This window comes from Equus quagga, chromosome 2, assembly GCF_021613505.1.
Source record: "Equus quagga isolate Etosha38 chromosome 2, UCLA_HA_Equagga_1.0, whole genome shotgun sequence".
Classification (NCBI taxonomy): Eukaryota; Metazoa; Chordata; class Mammalia; order Perissodactyla; family Equidae; genus Equus; species Equus quagga.
The window spans coordinates 47,664,639-47,686,281 of record NC_060268.1 but is presented as its reverse complement, the minus strand read 5'-3'; the positions used below and the strand labels follow the sequence as shown (position 1 = coordinate 47,686,281).

The window sequence follows — 21,643 nt, the reverse complement described above, 5'->3', positions numbered from 1 at the left end:
GCATGCTGCCGCCTGCTGGGGGCCGGAGGGGCCACCGGGCTGCTGGTGAACTCTTACCCAGCTGCAGACTCGGCCTTTCCCATAGCTGTTTACCGTGAGACAGTGCCTCCAGGGAGTGACTGTTTAATTTAGATTCTGTTAATGCATATAACTCCCAATTAATAGTATATGTCAACAGTTACAAAACACTGATACATTGCTGGGATCAACTAGTAAATGATTTACCTTACCTTGTTCTAAAAAAGAGGGTTCAACCAGCCAGTAATAATTTAAGTTGACTTTTAATAAAGGAATAATCCTGCTTAACAATAGGCTCTTTCATTGTGGTAGGAATACATGATTGTTATATTATTCTTTTGTATATATTCTGTTATTTTCTATGTTTTTAAAGTGTCTTAAAAATAACTAGCCCTTTATTTTACGAATGTGTTATTCCGTTCATCCAGCAGATATCGATGTGCCTGGCGCTCTGTTGGATGCGATTATTGAACAGACTAGGCACATGGCCCCTGGCCTTTGGGACTTAAATTTCCGTGGAGGAGGCAGGCAGATAATTAGAGGCTGGGATGCTTCCTGTGAAGGGAATAAGCAGATGAGGTTTCAGCTGGGAGCTGCGTGAAGGCGTGTGCTTCCTCAGCCAGCCCAGGTGTTGATGTTCCCTGCACGCAGAGTTGGAAAGGCCGGGGGCTGGGAGTCAGACCCCTGGGAGTGAGCACTGCAGCACATCAGCTGTGTGGTCCTGAGCAAGTCACAGAACCTCTCTGAACCTCAGTTTCTACATCTGTAGGATGGGGCCTCTCTCGCAGTATTATCGTGAAGACCAAATGGAAGTCATTGTGAAGGTGTCTTAAGAACCATAACCATTGCTCAGATGTGAAGCATTGTCATAGCTAAGGTGCTTCTGGCATTTAAGTCATAGATTTAGGTCTTTCCATGTTTTTTTGTTTTTTGTTTTTCCCTGAGAAAGATTCACCCTGAGCTAACATCTGTTGCCAGTGTTCCTGTATTTTGTTTATGGGTCGCTGCCACACCACGGCCACCAACAAGTGGTGTAGGTCCACACCCAGGATCTGAACTTAGGCCGCTGAAGCAGAGCATGCCAAACTTCACCATGAAGCCATGGGGCTGGCCCCTCCATGAGTTTTGAACTTTAGCTCTGTGTGGTCTTTTTGAGGGGGGTGTGACAGGGCAGGAAAATAATCATTGATGGTGGATGTTCTGCCCCTGCTGTAGAAAGCCATGTCTTTGGCTGTGGGCTGTGGAGCACAGTGAGGCCCTTTTGACTCTCCCCCAGGCCCAGCCCTGGCCCATCTGCAATGTCCAGACTGGCCCTGAGCCTCTGGACCCCCCAGAGTGCTCGTGCAATGGGGCTGCAGAGCTGTGTGGGTTCTGCTCCACGTCACCCTCGAGCTGTCTTAGAGGGTGGTCCAGGCACTTAACCTGCCCAGGAACTCTAAATTAAGCCAAACTGGCTCAGTCAACTGAGACTCCCAGGGGACCCCTGGCTGAGCTGGCAGGAACCCCTTGGGATTAGAGTGATTAAGAACCAAGGCTTTGGAGGCACCAAGAGCAGGCGTCAAGTTGCACACCTGGCACTGCTTGCTGGTGTTGGTCTTTGCGATAGTCACCATCTCCTCTGCCCCTCGTGTGTAACTGTGGGGTCATGGTAGCCCTCCACCTGGGGCATGTTAGGGTTAAGTGAGGTGACACCTGAAGCACTCAGCTTCCTCCTGGCAGGTGCGCTTGTCTGGCCAGGTGCTGACTGGGGGGCCCGAGTGTTGTTCAGCCCACACCATGTTTTCCACAGTGAGATTATTTGCATCAGAGTCCAGATTTCTGGCTTCTCCTGAGAATGAGGCGATCTAACACCCTGACCTGCGTTAATCCCTGGCCACAGCTGCACACAGCTGGGTGTTGTGCTCTCTCCAGGCTGCTTCCCATTTCTGTCACCTGCCCGCCTCCTCTCGGCTCTTGAGTTGGCAACTCCAGAGAGAGCCACTGAAAGTGTGAAAATGGAGGCAGAGCCATGTCTGTCTTGGACCTCATGGGGTCTGCTGGATATGGGTATTAAATGACCTTGCCCTTTTCCTCCAGGAACTATGAAACCCTCCTTGGCAAGGCAATGGTGTGCTGCCTTGCTCTCAACAGGCAAAGAGGGCGTTGCTTTTTCACCGAAAGCATAGGCGTTACAGTCAGTCTGCGTCTGACACCAGCTGTGTGACCTTAGGCAAGTTTCCTACCCTCTCAGAGTCTAATTTCCTCATCCTTAAAGTGAGGGTAATAATGCTGCTGTCATTGTCATGTGAATTAAACAATGCCCCATATCGTGACACGCCTGTTTGAATGCCTGTCTCAGGGTAGGTGTTGTATACATTTCCAGTTTCCTTCCAGGGCCAACCTAGAAAAAGGTGATTTATAAACTGACTGCCAGGATAGCAAAACCAGAAGTTTTAAGATATATTTAAAACTTGCAGAAAATCGACTTTTAAGCTATGAAGTTTGTCAAAAAATACTTACCTATAAATGAATGTCTGTGTCCTTCAAGCTATGTTTTAATTTGTTTAAACTGTATTTCAGTTTTGAAACCTTTGATGTGAACAGCTTTGAACAATTTTGCATCAATTACGCTAATGAAAAACTGCAGCAACAGTTTAACCTGGTAGGTGACTTTTCTGCCTTCTGGAAACTTGTTCTCAGCCGTGTGTGTGTGTGTGTGTGCATGTGCGTGCGTGTCCGTGTATATGTGTGTGTTCGTGTACAGGGGAACCGATACGGTCAGGCTTCTTCCCTCTACAAACCTCCCCATTATGAGTCCCATGCTGGGTCACTGCACCCTCTTGTGGCCATTTCTTGAAATCGCACCTTCCCGTTCTGTTTCATCTTTGTGGGCCAGTTGCCGACTTTTCCGCTTCAGTTCATCACCTGCTGTTCCTGAAAACACACCCTCCGTGCAGCCAGACCCAGCGATTCAGTTTCCTGAAGCTGCCAGTCCTTGTGAGCCTCTGTGTTCTTACGCCTGCTGCTCTGCTCCTGTCCTTCCCCACCCTTTCATCTTCACCTGGCACCTCCTGCTTGTCCTCTGAAATTCAGCTGCTCCCACACCACCTCTGAGGAAGACAGTATGCCATCATGCAGAGCCCGGGCTTTTGCCAAAACTGACCTGGGTTTGAATCTCAGCTCTACCACCCCCTTCACTGGACCTTCGGCTCAGAGTCTCGATTTCTTTATTTTAAGAACAGGTCCACAGTATCCGCCTAATATTGTAGTGAGGAGAACACCTAACGTTGAGTCACACTCAGTAAAGGTTTCTTTTCTTTCCTTTTCCTTGCCCCAGAACTAATCTACACATAAGCATTACATTTCATCCCATTGCAGATTTCTCTTTTGTTAGCATTCTCAAGGACTCTCTGGAAGTTTAGCATTTCATAACTGCAACCAAGGTTTGTTTCAAGTGGATATGCAGCATGACTTGCCTGAAGTCAAACCATGCCTGTCGATCCTGTCCCCTCCCAGGACTCCAGTGCCAGCTTGCTCGCCAGCACAAATGTTCACTTCAACCTCAAAATAAAGCACAGGTGGACGCCTCCTAGAAAATAGCATATCAGGGGCGGCCCCATGCCTAGTGGTTAAGTTCAGTGCTCTCCACTTTGGCGGCCTGGGTTTGGATCAAAGGCGCAGACCTACACCGCTTGTCAGTGGCCATGCTGTGACAGCAACCCACAAACGAAATAGAGGGAGGTTGGCACAGATGTTAGCTCAAGGCCAGTCTTCTTCAGCAGAAAATAGAAAAGCATGGGGCTGGCCTGGTGGTGCAGCAGTTAAGTTCGCACATTGTGCTACTCGGCGACCTGGTGTTCACTGGTTCAGATCCTGGGTGCGGACGTGGCACTGCTTGGCACACCATGCTGTGGTAGGCGTCCCACAGATAAAGTAGAGGAAGATGGGCATGGTTGTTAGCTCAGGGCCAGGCTTCCTCAGCAAAAAGAAGAGGACTGGCAGTAGTTAGCTCAGGGCTAATCTTCCTCAAAAAAAAAAAAAATAGAAAAGCATATCAGAAACTGCAATTCCATTTTTTCTTTTCTCCTAATCTTCCTCCTGTTTCACTTCCTCCTCTTCCTTTTTCCTCTTCTTTTATTGTGTATCTATTAATGTGCAGATCCTCCTGGAAGGGGGAATACCTTAAAATGTCAGCACAAAAGCCATAGTGAGGCCTCTCTCCTGCCTCCTGTCCCGTAAATCGGGCTGCTACTGGCTCTCTGTTCCTGGGTGGCCTCAGGGAGCTCAGTGGTGACAGAGCAAACCTGCCATCTTCCCCTCTTGGCTTCCTCATCCTCTATGCTCCTTTCTGTGGTTAAGCCCCCACCATTGACCCAGTGTCCTGAGCCTGGGTTCATCCTAACCTCTTCGCCCTTGCTCATCTTCTTCCCCCAGGGGCCTCTGTTTCACCCCCCCACGGCGTCCAGACACCGCAGAACACTGGGCCGGGTCTTGCCTGGGCTCTCTGCCTCCAGTCCTGCCCTCTTCAAGGCCATCCCCCACCCAAAGCTGGTTATCTTTCCAGAACGCAGGTCCCACATGACTTCTGTGGGTCCTCACTGCCCCTAGGAAAAGGCCGCAGGGCTGGAATTCTCGGGGTGGCGGGGGAGGGCAGGGGACATGAGGGTCTTGCATGATCCCCCCTCTGCTGTCCTTTGCAGTCCTCGCCTCCGTCACCACTGTGCTCACTCTCTGACTTGTATGAGCACCGCCCTTCGGTTCACAACCACCTATTACGCTGAGGCTACCCCTTGGTATTCCTCTGTGGGAGCCTTTCTCCTCACTGCCCCTCCCACTCCTGACACCTGCAGCCAGGATGACCCTGAGCTAGCCCTGTGGGAAAGCCTCCCTGATACCCTTATGGCCTGAACAAGTATAGACGGTCCCCGGCTTACAGTGGCTCGACTTAGGATTTTTTGACTTTCTTATGGTGTGAGAGTGAAGGGTATTCGGTAGAAACTGTACATTGAATTTTGCATTCTGATCGTTTCCTGGCCTAGCGGTATGCAGTATGGTCCCGTCTTGTGACGCTGGACAGTGGCGGTGAGCCACAGCTCCCAGCCAGCCATGCGATCCTGAGGGTCAACAACGATACACTTAGAGCCATTCTGTTTTTCACTTTCAGTATAGTATTCAATCAATTACATGAGATATTCAGCCCTTTATAATAGAATAGGCCTTGTGTTAGATGATTTTGCCCAGCTGTTGGCCAGTGTAAGTGTTCTGAGCATGTTTTTTTTTCTTAAAGATTGGCACCTGAGCTAACAACTGTTGCCAATCTTCTTTTTTTTTTCTTCTGTTTTTCCCGCCAAATCCCTCTGGTACATAGTTGTCTGTTTTAGTTGTGGGTCCTTCTAGTTGTGGCATGTGGGACGCCTCCTCAGCGTGGCCTGACCAGCGGTGCCATGTCCGCACCCAGGATCCAAACCAGCGAAACCCTGGGCCACCAAAGCAGAGTGTGCGAACTTAACCACTCGGTCACGGGGCCAGCCCCCTGAGCACATTTAAGGTTGGCTAGGCTAAGCTGTGATGTTCAGTAGGCTAGGTGTATTAAATGCATTTTTTACTTGATATTTTTAGCTTACGATGGGCTTATTGGGACGTAACCTCATCATAAGTCAAAGATCTATAGTGAACAAAGCTGTCTGAGTTGTTGGCTTCTCATGCTGGCCCCCAGCCAGCATTCTCGGGCAGGCCAGCTCCCACCCAGCCACCGAGGCCTGATCTGTCTTGGATAGCAGCAGTGCCCGTGAGCAGGGAGGGACCCGGGGCCACCTGAGTGCTGGAGGTAAGAGGCTGGCGCAGGCCTCACACCTGATGAACGGACCCACTCAGACCAGGTAGGAGGATGCCAGCTAGACCCCCAGTAGGAACTCAGCAGCATTGGTCGTGGGTGAGGGGGTTGCCTGTACCTGAGGGTCTTCCGTAAACATTGCAAATCAGTCATGTATCTAAGTTTTCCGAATGCTTATGTCCTGTTCTTCGGAAGCACTCTTTAATACTCTGTTCTACTTTTTGTATTACCTTCTGGATTCCCAGCATGTCTTTAAGCTTGAACAAGAAGAATATATAAAGGAAGATATCCCTTGGACTCTGATAGATTTTTATGACAACCAATCCGTAATTGACCTGATTGAAGCAAAAATGGGCATTTTGGAGTTACTGGATGAAGAATGCTTGGTAACTTTTAAAAATAATTGTTTTCTTCAACTTCTGAGTAGTAACAGATGAGCATATTGCAAAGTGGATCTTTTTTAACCTACATGTAAATTCTTGACATGTTACCAACTGGTTAGGTATCAATGCTGGGACAGCAGCCCACGGCAGGGACCCTGGAGGGCCGGGTGAACCTCCACCCTCAGCGTGTGTCGCCTACCCTCGGGCAGCATGCACGACCTCTTAGGTCACATCCAGCAAGGAGGAGCCTTCTGAGCTGGCCTGGGTGTGTGTACAGTGGACGTGGAAACAGCAAGGGACCACACACTTAATGACGAACGAGAACTGAGTGTTCTTTTACTTCCTGATTCTATGAGTCATCCACCCATGAGGAGGTCTAGCTGAAAAATTAACGTCACGCGATTTGAGAGAAGAGGTCTCTAGGAGTTTTCTTCCTCCTATTTCCCTCTGGGAGGAACAACTTTACAGTGAGTCAGCCTAGCAGTGTCCCTCATGGGGCCACAGGAACAAATAATCCCCAGGACAGTACTCATATTTTTGGTTTTAAAGGTTGTATTTGGATGTTTTAAACCCCATTTTGTTTCTTTTCCAGAGATTTATTTGTACCAAAAAAATAATTATAATGTTGAAGACTTACTGGCATTTTCTCCCTAGAATTCTGAATTCCATGCTTCTTCTCACAGATTATTTTTTCTGGTGCCTCCTGTGCCTTGGCCCCTTCAGTGATATAAGATTAAAGGGCAGGCGTCAGGGCCAAGCATTCTGGAACGATCTACCGGGGGCAGGGTGCAGAGGCCAAGGGAGCTTCTAGGAAATATTTGTCCCCCCTCTGCACAGACATTCCCCAGGTGACCAGTATCACAGAGACGATGCAGGCGTCATTTGGACAAGCGGGGCATCAGATTCACAGAGTTCAGGCTGAATATAAATGAGAGCTTCAGAATCACCAGGATCAAGGTTTTGCAATTAGCTGAGTTCAAGGAGGTGAGATCTTAGTTCAAGGAGGTAGTTATTAATTAGGCAGTAAAACAAAGAAAAACTATTTTCCTGAGGTGGGGTGAGAGGACTACATTCAGGTGCCAGTCTCCCCCATTCAACTGAGAATAAAGTCATGGTCACGTAGTGGAACCCGTGCCTTTTCCTGAACCTTTGGACTTCTTTGGGAGGAAGGACTAAAATACTACCAATTTTGCGGAAATAAAATTCTTCATTCTTAAGTCGTTATACGACCATTTCCTTTTTGTTTATAACATTTTGTTCTGCTAAAAGGGCATTGATAGATCCATTTAAATATCACTCTAAAGGTTGTTGAGATCAAGGACAGGTTTATGCCTAGAGTTGCTTTGACAAAAAGGAGCCGTGGATCTAGAGCAGCTCCCCCTGAGGTGCCAGCTCATCGTGGTTTCTTAGAATTTGCACTTTTCCTCGTTTCTTAGTTGCTATTTGATTTGCTTTTCTCTTCCAGTTACCACATGGAACTGATGAAAACTGGCTTCAAAAGCTGTATAATAATTTCGTCAACAAGAACTCTTTGTTTGAAAAACCCAGAATGTCAAATACATCCTTTATCATCCAGCACTTTGCTGATAAGGTACTGTGGAAGTCTGGAGCGGGGCTGTCTGCCCCGGAGCCAGAGATGTTTCCTGGACGGATTCAAGTCACACTTGGCCTGTAGCTTTGATGAAGGATACCTGTCTGTGTGTGTGCATGTGTTAACAGTTCTTAATTTTTTTATCACAAAATATGTGTTTTTATTATACTGCTATAAAGATAAACCTGTAGCTAGTGGACTTCATTTCTGATTTTGAATTTATGTGAGTTCATTAACATCTAATCAGTTTATTTTCTCTATGAAGTTGATATAATCAAGACAGCAAAATTGTTTCCTGTATTGAAAGCGGTATCTTTTTTTGAGGTTTTCCTTTTATAAGTTATAATATATTTATTACATTGGTAACATAGGTTGACTTAAGATGATGGGGTTTCTAGGTAATCTTTATTTCCTTCTTTATCTCCTATTTTTTTATGAAACAAATGTTACTTTAATAAAAAGAAAAAATTGTTTTAGAAAATCACATTAACGAAAGCTTAGAAAGTAGAAGGAACAAAAGAAACATCACCATAACCACCTGTCATGAACATTTGTTCTCATGTTGGTTTCCTTCCCTAAGGAAACTCCTGCCCTCTATGCCGTTGCCTGGATGGGTATTACTCCAGCAGCCTGGCCATGGCCTGGGGATCATGGGAATGGCCTGCACTTGTCTGTCCTAGAGGCTAGTGTTGTGGGTCAGAGTCTGCTGGTCATGCCTGAGTAACGGAGGGGACAAGGAGCTGGAAAGCTGTAATAATATTTGCGGGCTGAAAGAATCCTGTAAAATACAATAGCCTTTCAGTGCTTAGAGTTTTTCAGGTAGTTCCTGAAAAGATGCATTAGAAATGAAGGATGCTATGTCCTTATATTTTCTGGTCATTGTTCTTTATAATGTCACTGTTCGGATCTCAAGGGGAAAAAGAAAAAAGAGGGGTCAGACTTGATACAAAGCATAAATGGGATTTACTTCAAGACCCTCTTTGTAATTCATAGTCTCTCTGCATTTAATTCCGTCACCTGGCACTGCCAAGAAGGCCCCTTAAAAGAGCTGACAGTGCAGCATTTTGTATGGACTGTGTTGTGTCGGAAGACGCCGTACACACTCTCAGGTCAGCTTAGGTTTTCACTTTAATAAGCCGAGGAAATAAAATCATTTCAAAGCAAGGCAGCTATGCTTAGATGCAGGAGGTCAGCACGTCTCCCCTCGGTGCCCAGAGCCCCCAGCAGAGGCACTCAGCCGCCTGTGACACTGTCCCTGTAGATGGTCTCCCTGGGTGGGGAAAGCTCTAGATTTGTTACACCTTCGCCCGTTTATACTAGTGGTTTGCACCGCCAGCCTGGAAGAATTTATACAACAATCATCCGTGTACTCCGTTCACAAGAGAGTGTTTACACACAGCCAGGGTTCCTGGTTCTTAACCCAAACTCTGCACCAATTAAGGACACTTTCTTACCCAGGGGGACAAAGCGGAGTCCCTGCCCAGGGGTCCCTGAATACCCTCTCTGCCTCCAGATCCCAGCACCCCTAAAAGCCTCACAGTTAACTTTTAAAATGTTATTTTTAATGCGTTTTTTTTAATTTATGAAGAATATATATCACGTATTAAAATACACAACCCGGAGATTTGCATGTTCAACCAGCTGCATTGGATGTCTTGATGTTTGAGGGATTCGAGAGGCCTTATGAATCAGAGAGGGCGGCATGGAGAGTTCCTCCAAGCTAAATTCTCTAAGCTGAGCTAAGCAGTGCAGACCCCGCCCCACTCTCAACCTGACTGACCGTAAGGGCTTTCGTGCCCCTCCGTGGCTTTGCGGTCCGCTGATCAGTGTTTCTTTCCTTTCTACCACATTAATGCTGACTTAGGAGAACGTTTCTGTTTGAACCCAATGGACAGTTACTGAGCTTTTTCCTCCTCCTGGTGAGTTCAAAGGCAAAGTGAGCCCCAAGCCAGGTTTTGTTGTATTAACTGCACACATGGCAGGGAACACTGGTCACCGGTAGCCAGAGGGAACTTCCAGCGGGGTGCAGAGCGATCCGTGGCTAGTGGGAAATCCAGGCGTGGGCGAGCCGGGCTCTTTCCATCACCTGACCTAGCCCCGGCTGTCTGAGCTTTCCATAATGGGGTTGCTGTGATCAACAGAAATGAATCTCTTTTTGAAATATTGTCTTTATGTTATAGCCCCTTCATTAATCTTTCTTAAAAAAGAAAAGAAACTTGTGGCGCCTAGATGCTGTCTGCTTTTGCCTCTTTGGAAATAATTCATTCCTTTCTCTGCGTAGGTAGAGTATCAGTGTGAAGGTTTCCTGGAGAAGAACAGAGACACTGTCTATGACATGCTGGTTGAAATCCTGAGAGCAAGCAAGGTTTGTAAAGTCCTGAGGGGTAATTGATGTTCTTCATTAGGTGCTTGACATGGATCTAGATGCGTATGAGGACAGAGTAAGAAGTGTGTGTGTGTGTATTAACCATCTTGCAGTGGCTAATTGTCGCTTCTACATACAAATAACAGGTATTTTAGAATTGGGGCTAAAATATGTTTCTTGCTTCTGAAAGCATACAGATCTCCACTCTATGCAAAATCAGAAATCGAAAGGGCAGATGACAGAGGAGGGACAGCTAATACAACCATTGAAAGAACCACAGGTCACATTTTATGCATTCAATCACAAATATTTATGCAGCACCTGTCATGTACCAAGCAGTGTCGTAGATTCTGAGCATACAGCAGTGAACAAGGCAGGCAGAGTTCCTGCCTCCATGGAGATCACATTCCAGGGGGGCGACGTGCCTTAGAGGGGAAGGCACTGGTCATGCTAAGTGCAGGGGGAAAACAAAGCAAGACCAAGGGAGAGCGACAGGGAGGGAGTGCTGCTTGAGGTGGTGAGCTCCTCACACCCATGGTTCTGTGTGATGAAATGTCGCCAGAAGAACAACTTCTGGCTTTTTCTTTTCCTCTTTAAACATTTCTTTTTTTTTTTTTTTTTGAGGAAGATTAGCCCTGAGCTAACGTTGGCTGCCAATCCTTCTCTTTTTGCTGAGAAAGACTGGCCCTGAGCTAACGTCCATGCCCATCTTCCTCTGCTTTGTATGTGGGATGCCTACCGCAGCATGGCTTGTCAAGTGGTGCCATGTCTGCACCCGGGATCCGAACCAGCAAACCCTGGGCCACCAAAGCGGAACATGTGCACTTAACTGCTGCACCACCGGGCCAGCCCTAAAGATTTCCTTATTAAAATTTGAGAATAAGGATATTTCATACATGAGACTTCATTTTTTTGAAGATTTGGTTATCATGTTTAATTTCCTTCTTTTAAAAGATGAGAGATCCCCAGTCCTTTGTCAATGTTCAAGCGTTTTTTTTTGGTGAGGAAGATTGGCCCTGAGCTAACATCTATTGCCAATCTTCCGAAGATTGGCCCTGAGCTAAAATTGTGACAGTCTTCCTCTATATTGTATGTGGGATGCCACCACAGCATGGCTTGATGAGCAGTGTGTGGGTCCGTGCCTGGGATGCGAACCCGCGAACCCTGGGCTGCCGAAGTGGAAAGTGTGAACTTAACCACTGTGCCACCAGGCCAGCACCAATGTTCAAGTGTTTTGGCATTTCCCCAAATGAGCATGAGCCCTTCTGCTAATGATCATAAATAAATCACAGGGCATGACAACTTCCATTATTAAAACTGATTTATGATACAGAATTCAATGTGGAAATGGCCTGTATCTTGTGTACAAAATTAGTTGACTTAATACACCAATTGTTCACTCACCCCCAAGTGTCCCCTGGGCTCCAGTCTGACAGGTGCAGGCAGGACGTGTCTAAGCACAGATGGCTGTCTCACTAAGCATAAACGCTGTCAGAGGCCCGGGGATTTCAGATCCGCTCGTTGCGTGGGGGTGCACAAGGATGCAGTGCACAGGGACTCTCTCGAAGGAGATTCTCAACGTCTGACTTAAAGAAATATGAGGGTCACTCTAAGAGAGAAAATAAGACGTTTAAAGAAATAATTCACGCAAGATAGAGAGTAATGAGCGTCTTAAAAGAGTTACAAATGAAAGATTAAGGTAGTTCGTGGGAAGTTGGGTTAATTCCTGCTGGGGCACGAGGGCAAGTATAGTGAAGGGAAGTAAGGATGGAAAATATTTTAACAGAACCTTGAATATCGGGAAGGGTTCGGATCTGTGGGGATGAGAGCGTGGGGTAGGAGGGAGGAGATTCCAGGTGCAGACACAACGTGAGCCGAGGCACAGAGGCAGGAAGAGTAAGTCCTACCGCTTTTCTGATACTTTGAGTGATACCACATGCAGACGTTCACATGGTCATCCTCTCTGCTCCTGTTCCTGGGAAAGAAGCCACGGGTCATCCTGAATGAGGACAGTCCCCTTGTGGAACTGAGATGTGGCCAAGATTGTTACTTTGCCCTCCCTAGTTTAGAGGGGGTTGTCGTGCCCATTTACTTGGCTTGTACCAGCTGACGGCTGCGGGTGAATACTTGACACTGAAACCCTCTCTGTTCCTTCCAGTTTCATCTCTGCGCCAACTTTTTCATAGAAAATCCAGTTCCTTCTTCCCCTTTCGGTTCAGCAATCACAGTGAAATCTGCAAAGCAAGTCATCAAACCAAACAGCAAGCACTTCCGGAGCACAGTGGGGAGCAAGGTACCGAGAAAGGGTCTGAGGGCAAGGGAGGGGCTGAGGGCCCGCCCCCCAGGGAGCCAGGCCCTAGGAGGACCATTCCAGGCCTGCACACAGGTACTGAGCTGCTTCCAATCTGACATAAATAAAATGCAGAGAAAAGCCCTGGTTCATTGTCATTGTCCCTCAACCTCTAAGGCCACACACACCTGAGCAAACCGCATGTTTGGACGATAACATGATTCACTAAGTTCTCTGCTATCTGGGATTCTTGGACAGAGCTGTGGTCCGCCCAGAACAGTAGGACATGCTGATAAACACAGTCATGGACTAAAAGCTTTCGTAACAGATATTTATGCGTCAAGTCAACTTTTCCTCTTCTTGAGTAGCTTACCAAGGTTGGACCTTTTTTTGTCCGCCTTGATCTGAGCATTAACTTTCAGCACAACTTTGTTCTCTAACCTTGTCCCCTAGTTCCGCAGCTCTCTGTACTTGCTCATGGAGACCCTCAGTGCAACCACGCCCCACTACGTTCGATGCATCAAGCCAAATGATGAGAAGTTACCCTTTGAGTAAGTGTCCTTAAGCACCAGGGAGGGAAACATGGAGGAAGCTGTTTCTGTCATGATGTTGGAGAATTTGCTTATAATTATCTTGAACTTTACTGTTTCTGGGTTTTTTTTTTTTTTTACTTAATGTTATGATAGATTACAACCTTGTGAGATTTCAGTTGTACATTTTTGTTAGTCATGTTGTGGGTACACCACTTCCCCCTTTGTGCCCTCCCCCCACCCCCCCTTTTCCCTGGTAACCACCGACTGTTTCTGGGTTTTTAAGTGTCTCATCATAATTCTGCCCTTTGCATACAATGTTAGCACAACCCCTCTGGCTAAGCCACCTCGTCTCCAGGATCAGCAAAGGAGCTAGACTAGAAAGAATAGTCTACAACTGATGCTTATGCAACTGAGAAAGCCAGGACCTTTTCCTTGGTTATAAGAATTTGTATGTGTTCGTAGGAGAAAGGCTGTGGAGGGGTCAGAAGTTTGACCCTAAAACATGACACGAGACATTAGACTTGTTCCCTAGGGCCCCAAGGAAAAGGTCCCAGATCCTTGAGTGGAAGTTACAGTCTCTCTTAGCTGACTCAAGCTAAGAGGAGGCTAAGGGGGACACGCTGTCCATGGAGGTGGTGAACGTGTCTATGGGTCACCAGGGGGTCAGACCTAAGCCAGAGGACCTCCTGTTGGATGTCTTGTAACGGGAACTCAGGCATCAAATGGGTGCTTGGACGAGGTAAGCTTGAACATTTCTTCCTCTCTGTTGTCATTTGAAGCTCAACACAACGGCCAGACCCCTACAGGCCTTCTCCTAGTCTCTGGATTCTCTGTATAGCTTTCTGAACTGTCTCAGAGGTACTGTCTTCCTTTGACATCCAACAGATCCTTATTAAGTATTTGCTGGGTGCCTGGCATGGGAATTACAGAGGTGGATCCTGCCTCTAGGAGCTCACAGTCTGGGCAAGTCTGCACACTGTTTAGGGGCATGTTTATCAATTACAATGGCTTAACGCATTACAGTCATATGCTGCGTAATGACGTTTTGGTCAGTGACAGGCCACATATACAATGGTGGTCCCAGCAGATTAGTACCATAGAGCCTAGGTGTGTAGGAGGCACTACCATCTAGGGTTGTCTAAGTCCCCTCTATGATGTTCACACAACGACGAAATCTCCTAACGGTGCCTTTCTCAGAACGTGTCCCCATCCTTAAGCAACATGTGACTGTAGAACCTCATCTACTTTAAGGTTTGACTCCAAAAGAATTGTTCAGCAGCTGCGAGCCTGTGGTGTTTTGGAAACAATTCGCATCAGTGCACAGAGCTACCCTTCCAGGTATGTGGTCAGTCTTTGTTTTCGGGGAATAGTGTCCAACTTCAGGTCCACGCTAAGAACCAAGGGAACAGCTGCGATGTTTTTGGTCAGATACTTTTGTAAAATGCCCCTAAGATTTCTCCCACTGTGCTGTGGGAAGGCAAGAAGAGGGTGATAAATAGGCAGTGTGCAGGACAGAGGCCGCCGTCACCACCACCCCATCACCCCATCACCCATCTCTGCTGCCAGTGAGGGTGCCTGCTGCCTCCCCGGCGCCTCTGGGAAAGGGAGCTGGAGGGGGAGGAAGAAGACAGTGGCTGGAGTGGAGCGTTAACAAAAACAGTCAGGGTGCAGACAGGTGTGCTCTGGGTGAGGTTTAGGAGGTGTCCTGGGAGGGAGATGGGTCAAAGGTCAGGGCCACCATGCCTGGAACAGATCCCACCCCTACCCCACCAACAGTAGCAGGTCTGGGGGGTCCACAGACATGACACACTTCCTCTCCACCACACCTCCTTAGCTCCTGGTTTGACTTTCCAGGTGGACGTACATCGAGTTCTACAGTCGCTACGGTATCCTCATGACCAAGCAGGAGCTTTCGTTCGGTGATAAGAAGGAGGTGTGCAAAGTGGTTTTACACAGGCTCATCCAGGTCAGTCCTCCTCATCCCCTGGAATCACGGGCTCTTCCTGAGCAGCTCGTCTCCCAGATGCATTTCCTCATCTTTGCCTCTGTCTCAGGACCGCAGTTGTCACGAATGCCTAAGAAGAATGGCAGCGTGCCCCAGCATTTACGTGCTCAGGAGATCAGAGCAGGCACACTCGTGGGGCGTCATCTCCTGGCAGCAGGAGTCTCCTTTAGGGACCCACATCCGAACCCTGGCCTCCCCCAGTATCCTCCTGTCCTGCTCAGTTTCCCCACAATCTAGGGAGCTTCCCTGGGCCTGGCTAATGTTGCACAGTCAACTAGAGGGACAGTAAGCCAGGGTCTTCCAGACACGGTTCCCAGTGTGGATTTGAGTTATTGCTGAAGCCATGGATTATGATAGAAAAGAGGTAGAGAAAGAGTTTCGATGGCCAGGAAAGGGGGTGGTGAAGAGAAGCCAAAATGAAGACAGAAACCAAGCCTTTCCAGGTGCCTCTGCTCTTTTGTGCAAACCACATAGGAAAGGCTGAGAATCTCCAAGAATATACACCCCCTGCTCACCCCACAGGTGGACATCTCAGCCTCAAGTCCACTTCTTTCTCCCAAAAGTGGCTTTAAACAGACAAGTTAAAATACAAACTTCTGGATCACAATCAGAATTTTTCTGCTTTGTGCCAAAGAACAGATATGTCAAAATAACCATGTTTTTGGCATGTTTGAACCTCTAAATATCTTTTCCAAATACTGTAGAAAATCTGAAAGATTTTGTTTCTGATTATATCCTTTTTCGTTTCCAGGATTCTAATCAGTACCAGTTTGGTAAAACCAAAATTTTCTTCAGAGCGGGACAAGTGGCTTATTTAGAGAAACTCCGATTGGATAAACTGAGGCAGAGTTGTGTCATGATACAAAAGCACATTCGTGGCTGGCTCCAGAGAAAAAAATTCCTCCGAGAGAAACAAGCTGCCCTGATAATCCAGCGGTACTTCCGGGGTCAGCAGACCGTGAGGTATGTGGGAACCAAGGAAGAGTGTGGAATTGTAGAGCTTTCTTCGCCCCTTACCTCCATGGGGAGGGGCCTGTCAAGGACAAAGGGCCTTTCTCCTGGGACCTGGGGTACAGATGTGTGTGTGGGTCCCCAAGGTGGCCATGAGCCTTGAGGTGAGAAGGGTGTCTTCAGGGGCAGATAGTGCTGACTCTGCCTGTTGTCACCATGTGGCAGAGGTGACAACCAGGACCCTGAAGAGAGGAAGCTCCCATCAAGGTGTTGCTAAAGAAGGTCAGATTCCCAGTGAGACCGGGGAGAGGCACTGGGCCCCTTGTCTATGGGAATTGAAAATGCCTGAGATGATCAGGGTCCTAGTGAAGCCCCTGAGTAAGGACGCCGTGAATAGCCGCTGATGAGCTTATGTGCATATGGCAGGGGTGGCGGGGATGGGACATAATACCTGAGGGGATCCATGGCAAGGCCCCGCCAGCAAACACAGAGCCCCCGGGTGGGGCTACCGCATTGGCCCCTAGGGCATGGCTGAGTGGAGGGCAGTTCCACCAGCCTCGCCCCTCCTACCCCTCCTTGAGTGCTTCCAAGAGGCCGCGGCAGGCTGGCCAGTGAGACAGGCATCCTTTCTGGATAGCATTGTGTGCTTCTGTGTGTCCACCCTGCCTCCCTCCTTGGCAGGCTGTGAGGGTAGTTGAGAAGGCAGGTGTTTAAGGATCAGGCTGTGCCACTGAGCCTGACCTCTTCCCGAGCTTGAGGCCTGGCCTCCAGCAGCATCTGGGCTTCTCCCTGTGGTTGATGCACTGCAGCCTTCAGTTCAGCACAACCCAAATGGACTTGCCGTTTCACCCACCTGCCCCAGGCGACCGTCTTACGTGCACGCGCAGCCAGGCTCCCCTCCCGTGCCCCTGGATCAGTTAATAGCAGCAGTCTACAGGGGAGGAAACTCGAGTTATCCTCTTCCCCAGATTCATCCTCCCTTTCCGTTTGGGAATTACCACGACAATTCTACCCTCCCTTGCCTTTTGTGTCTGTCCTGTTCCTCCATTCCCGTACCCCTACCCTGAGTGAGGCCTTCATCATCTCGTGCCTTGCAGTCTTACAGCACAGCCCTCCACCTGTGCCTTTCTCTCCCATCTTCCTAAAGTGGGTCCTGAAGGAGCCACTGCCCTGCTCCTGCCTATACTGCCTCCAGGGGCCCCTGCTTCCAGCAGAAGAGCACTCAGTCTCTGACATGGATGGTGTTCAAGGCTCCCATGGCCTAGATGCCCTCATAAGAATGGACATTCTGTGAGGACAGGGGCTATACTTGTCTGGTTCCTGTTGCATCCATACCTAGAACACAGCACAGTGGCTATCATGTAGTAGGTGTTCAATAAATATATAGATATGTTTTTTGCTGAGGATGATTAGCCTTGAGCTTACATCTGTTGCCAGTCTTCCTCCACTTTATATGAGGGTCGCTGCCATAGCATGGCTGACTAGTGGAGTAGGTCCACGCCTGGGATCCAAACCTGCAAACCTCAGCCCACTGCAGCAGAGAGTGCTGAACTTAACCACTATGCCATTGGGCTGGCCCCCAATAAATATATTTTTTGAATAACAAATGGTCCCCATCTATTTTTCTAACCTCACTGACTGCTAATTTTCTCCATGTATCTTATAGTCTAGCAATTCCAGACAAATTCTTCTTTTCTGAGTGTTTCAGACACTGCTAGACCTCCATGCCTTCTCTGGTCCTGCAGCTTGAGATTCCTTTTCTAACCTTCGTTGTCTAAAGAAATCCCTTTCCGTCAAGGGCTGGCTCCCGTGTCAGCCCTTCCCAAGCAGAATGATAGTTCTGTAAGATCTCTCTTACAGCTCTCTTAGTAGTCATTTTCTTTTTCCTCTTATCTCTCTTGGCCATTTGTCAGTCTGTCTCTTCCATGAGGTTGCAAACTCTGAAGGTAAGAACTTTGTCTTCACTTCCAGTCCTTTAGATAGGAGTCGGCAAACTTTCTGTAAGGGCCAAATACTTTGGGCTTTTTGGGCCGTGCAGTTTCTCTCACAACTGTTCAACTCTGCCATGGAAGCATGAAGTCAGCCATGGGCAATATGTAAATAGTCGGTGTGGCTGTGTTCCGATAAAACTCGACTGTAACATGTGGAGGACTGCAGATTTGGCCCCAGGCCGTAGTTTGCCAACCCCCGATCCAGAGCCCGCAGCGTAATTTCCCACAAGAGCACATGCAGTGCCAAAGCACAGTTTTGTGATCAAGGTCTCTGGGTGCATGAGTGACGGACTGATCAGCCTGATACGAAGAGTGTGAAAGTTCACATGTGGTTCCTCGTGCCTGGATCCTCGTTCAGAGCAGGGTGAAGAGGAGAGGATGACTGATCTTGAGTAGGCGCTAGAATAAGCCACTTGCAGAGTTTAATGTGTGGATTTGCAAAACGTTTGAATATTCCTGAGTGAAAAGGGCTGCACCAGCTTGTCAGTCTGTTGTAGAAGTCGGTGCTCTGTGGATAACAGATTTACTCTACATTCTTTTTAACCAAGGAAAGCTGTCACCGCAACAGCCTTGAAAGAAGCGTGGGCCGCCATAATCATTCAGAAGTACTGTCGTGGATATCTTGTTCGCAACTTGTACCAGCTGATTCGTGTGGCCACCATCACCGTCCAGGCCTACACCCGAGGATTCCTGGCCAGGAGGAGGTATCGAAAGGTGCGCCTGAGACCACGTGCTTTCTTGGGACGTGGGTTTCTCAGGGCTTATGTTATTTCTCACCAATAGTAATGAGAAAGTTTCTTTGCATGATGTGGAGCAGAGAGCTCTGGTATGCGACAGTCTGTTCATGCATGTCTGCTGCAGGTAGGACTTGGTTACTGTTTCCGAAGTCTAGGGATAATAGGGCTGTGCGGGTTCATTACAAGAAATTCATGTTTTACGCTGTGGGAATGTTTTAGTAGTCGCATCTCTCAACATTGGAGGAGTCGATGAGAGAAACAGTGGAGATCCAGTCTGCATTTCACAAAATCTTGTTTTAAAGATGCTGGAGGAGCACAAGGCTGTGATCCTTCAGAAATATGCACGGGCGTGGCTGGCCAGACGCAGATTCCAGAATATCCGACGATTCGTGCTCAACATTCAGCTTACTTACAGGGTCCAGCGTTTACAGAAAAAGCTAGAAGATCAGGTAGATGTTCATAATGCATCTTTCATATGTACTTTTTCTGACAGATATATTTTGTGCTGGGCCAATTCTTTAGCTATACTGTCGAGATTTATGCCCGTGTTAGGAGGGTCAGACAGTTTATATGGACCACCTGGACTAGAAAACACAAGCACACTGTAAGGGGCTGCCACATGTGGTTGTGTATATTTTACACTGCACATAATCACTTGCCCAAGAGCCTAGGTGAGGCTGAAATCCAGCCTGGCTTCAACTTCCAGCTCATGTGCGTTGGCATAAAGCTGTACCTCCTTGAGGCAGGGGGACCTTTTTCTAATTTGCACAAAGATGCTATCTGCGTGCCAAGCCATGCTCCCTCAGTGCTGTGTTGGCCCAGAGGAACTGCCATTTTCAAATTTGCCCAAAGGTCCATATGGTTTGGCTGCAGCCCTGCCTAGTTTGGGAAGACGCCCCACATCATTCCCACTCGTAGGAAAAAAAAAAATCCATACACTGTCATCCACTGGGGAAGGGCTGTGGAATATGCAGTGTCCAGATCTATAAAACTCACTCCCAGGCCTGTCTCAGATAATACTGAGGCTCTGCTAAGGCGAACTGTAAACTTAGCCCTGAGCTAGACCATACGAGTCCTTAGTGGATGAACATGCAAACAAACCGACTTGAGATTTTGGTGCATTTTGTCCTCCTTGTGCTGCTGTGTAACAAGAGTGCATGTTATATGGCTTGTGCAGAACAGCACTGAAATCAGCCATAGCCAACTGGGAGCAGGGCCCGTGGGACTCCCAACACTGCCCGGGCTCTGCTCTAGGTGTATTCCTGTGCTCGGGCTGCCATAACAAACCACCACAGGCTGGGCAGCTTACGCAACAGACATCTATTTTCTCACAGTTCTGGAGGCTGGAAGTCCAAGATCAAGTTGTTGGTAGGGTTCCTTTCTTCTGAAGTGTGTCTCCTTGGCTTGCACTTGGCCATCTTCTCCCTGTGTCTTCACATCATCTTCCTTCTGTGTGTATCTTTGTCCTAAGCTCTTCTTATAAGGACACCAGTCAAACTGGATTAGGGCTCACCTCATTTTACCTTGATTGCTTTTTAAAGACCCTAACTCCAAATGCAGTCATGTCCCAAGGTACTGAGTATTAGGACTTCAAGACGTGAATTTGGGGGTGGGCAGTGCAGGACGCAGTTCAGCCTGCAACTCTAGGGTTGTCTTGGAGCTCCAGGATTGGACTGTTCCTACTATAAAAGAGCCACCAGCTCAGGAAGACATTTGCCTGACCAGGTAGATCTTCCTTGCTATTTTCACTGGGATGAAGATGCTGGTACCTGCCATCGTAATGAGAAATGTGATCAGTGTACATAAACCTCTGATAGATTTAGATGCCATGTTAAAGGTTGTGAGACACAAATGGAACAGCATCTTTATTTTGGATAAACCCCTAAGCATCTGCTGTTTCTTTTCTCTAGCACAAAGAGAACCACGGGCTGGTGGAGAAGCTGACCAGCCTGGCTGCTCTTCGGGCCAGTGATGTGGAGAAGATTCAGAAACTGGAATCAGAACTGGACAGAGCAGCTACCCACAGGCACAATTATGAGGAGAAGGGGAAGAGATACAAGGCTGCCATGGAAGAGGTCTGTGTTGGTGGTGACCCTGGAAATGTGTCGTGAGTCTGTCCGTGGAAGAGATCGCAGTGCAGCATTTTCCCACACAGCGGATTTCTGCAGAGCACATCACATTTTGCTATTGGCTTCCATTACCAGAGGGAGCCTGCCTTTTAGGGGAGGGGAGATCAGAGGTGTAGAGTCTGGGGGAAGAGGCGGAGGCTCATGCTACAAGAAGCGCAACATAAGGTCTCCTCTTCTTTTCAACTTTTGTCAAGTGATGAAAGGCATGAGAAGGAGCCCTGGTTGAATGCTTCCCTCTCTTCCAGGATGACTTGGTCCCCTATCGCTTGTCCATCTGGTGTGTGCCCTGAAACGTCTTCCCCAGAACAGTAGTGCAAAGCTTGGGGCAGGTTTTCATCTCTGTGGTGTAGGAGAAAGAGCAGTAGACATCGAAATCAGATGTCCCGGGTTCAAATCTTGTCTTTGCTACTGCCTGGCTGGGCAGCCTTAGGCAAGTCCCTTACCCTCTCTGAACTTTAGTTCCATCCTATATAAAATGGGAATAACAAAAAGGGACTGATAGAGTTGTTGTGATGTTAAAATTGTCAGATGAGGTAATTTAACCAAATGCCTATCATAGAGCCCGGCATAAGCGTGAGCTAGTGTTTTCTGAGGTGGTGGACTTTATTACCATCCATTCTCCTGCACTTTCCAAAGTCCTACAGCACCCAGAGTTGTGGTGGTCTGAAGCGCCGGGGCATCCCTCTGCCCTCAACATCGCCCAGTGCCCAGCTGCACCCACACAGCTGCTGGCGTTGCCCACCCTGCCAGTCACTAACCATCAGCACCAAGGGGCCTCCAGCTGCCAGCAAGCACTTTACCAAGAGAATCTAGAACTTCTGTCGTGGTCACACATCCT

General features: G+C 48.0%; 1 protein-coding gene across 8 annotated transcripts in view; it reads left to right on the top strand.

Annotated features, from left to right (window-relative positions):
- Nucleotides 1–21,643, top strand: part of MYO5C (myosin VC) — a 92,519-nt gene that overhangs the window by 32,260 nt on the left and 38,616 nt on the right. For all 8 annotated transcript variants that reach the window (XR_006887588.1, XR_006887587.1, XR_006887586.1 and 5 more), the window contains 12 exons: nucleotides 2,578–2,659; nucleotides 6,076–6,216; nucleotides 7,679–7,804; nucleotides 10,086–10,169; nucleotides 12,328–12,462; nucleotides 12,913–13,010; nucleotides 14,244–14,330; nucleotides 14,847–14,958; nucleotides 15,749–15,960; nucleotides 18,488–18,653; nucleotides 18,979–19,125; nucleotides 20,587–20,751. Coding sequence is in view for 5 of the 8 variants with exons in the window: in XM_046654376.1 (XP_046510332.1) it covers nucleotides 2,578–2,659; nucleotides 6,076–6,216; nucleotides 7,679–7,804; nucleotides 10,086–10,169; nucleotides 12,328–12,462; nucleotides 12,913–13,010; nucleotides 14,244–14,330; nucleotides 14,847–14,958; nucleotides 15,749–15,960; nucleotides 18,488–18,653; nucleotides 18,979–19,125; nucleotides 20,587–20,751 (1,555 nt within the window). In the remaining 3 variants the exon portion in view is untranslated. The remainder of the gene's footprint in view (nucleotides 1–2,577; nucleotides 2,660–6,075; nucleotides 6,217–7,678; nucleotides 7,805–10,085; nucleotides 10,170–12,327; nucleotides 12,463–12,912; nucleotides 13,011–14,243; nucleotides 14,331–14,846; nucleotides 14,959–15,748; nucleotides 15,961–18,487; nucleotides 18,654–18,978; nucleotides 19,126–20,586; nucleotides 20,752–21,643) is intronic.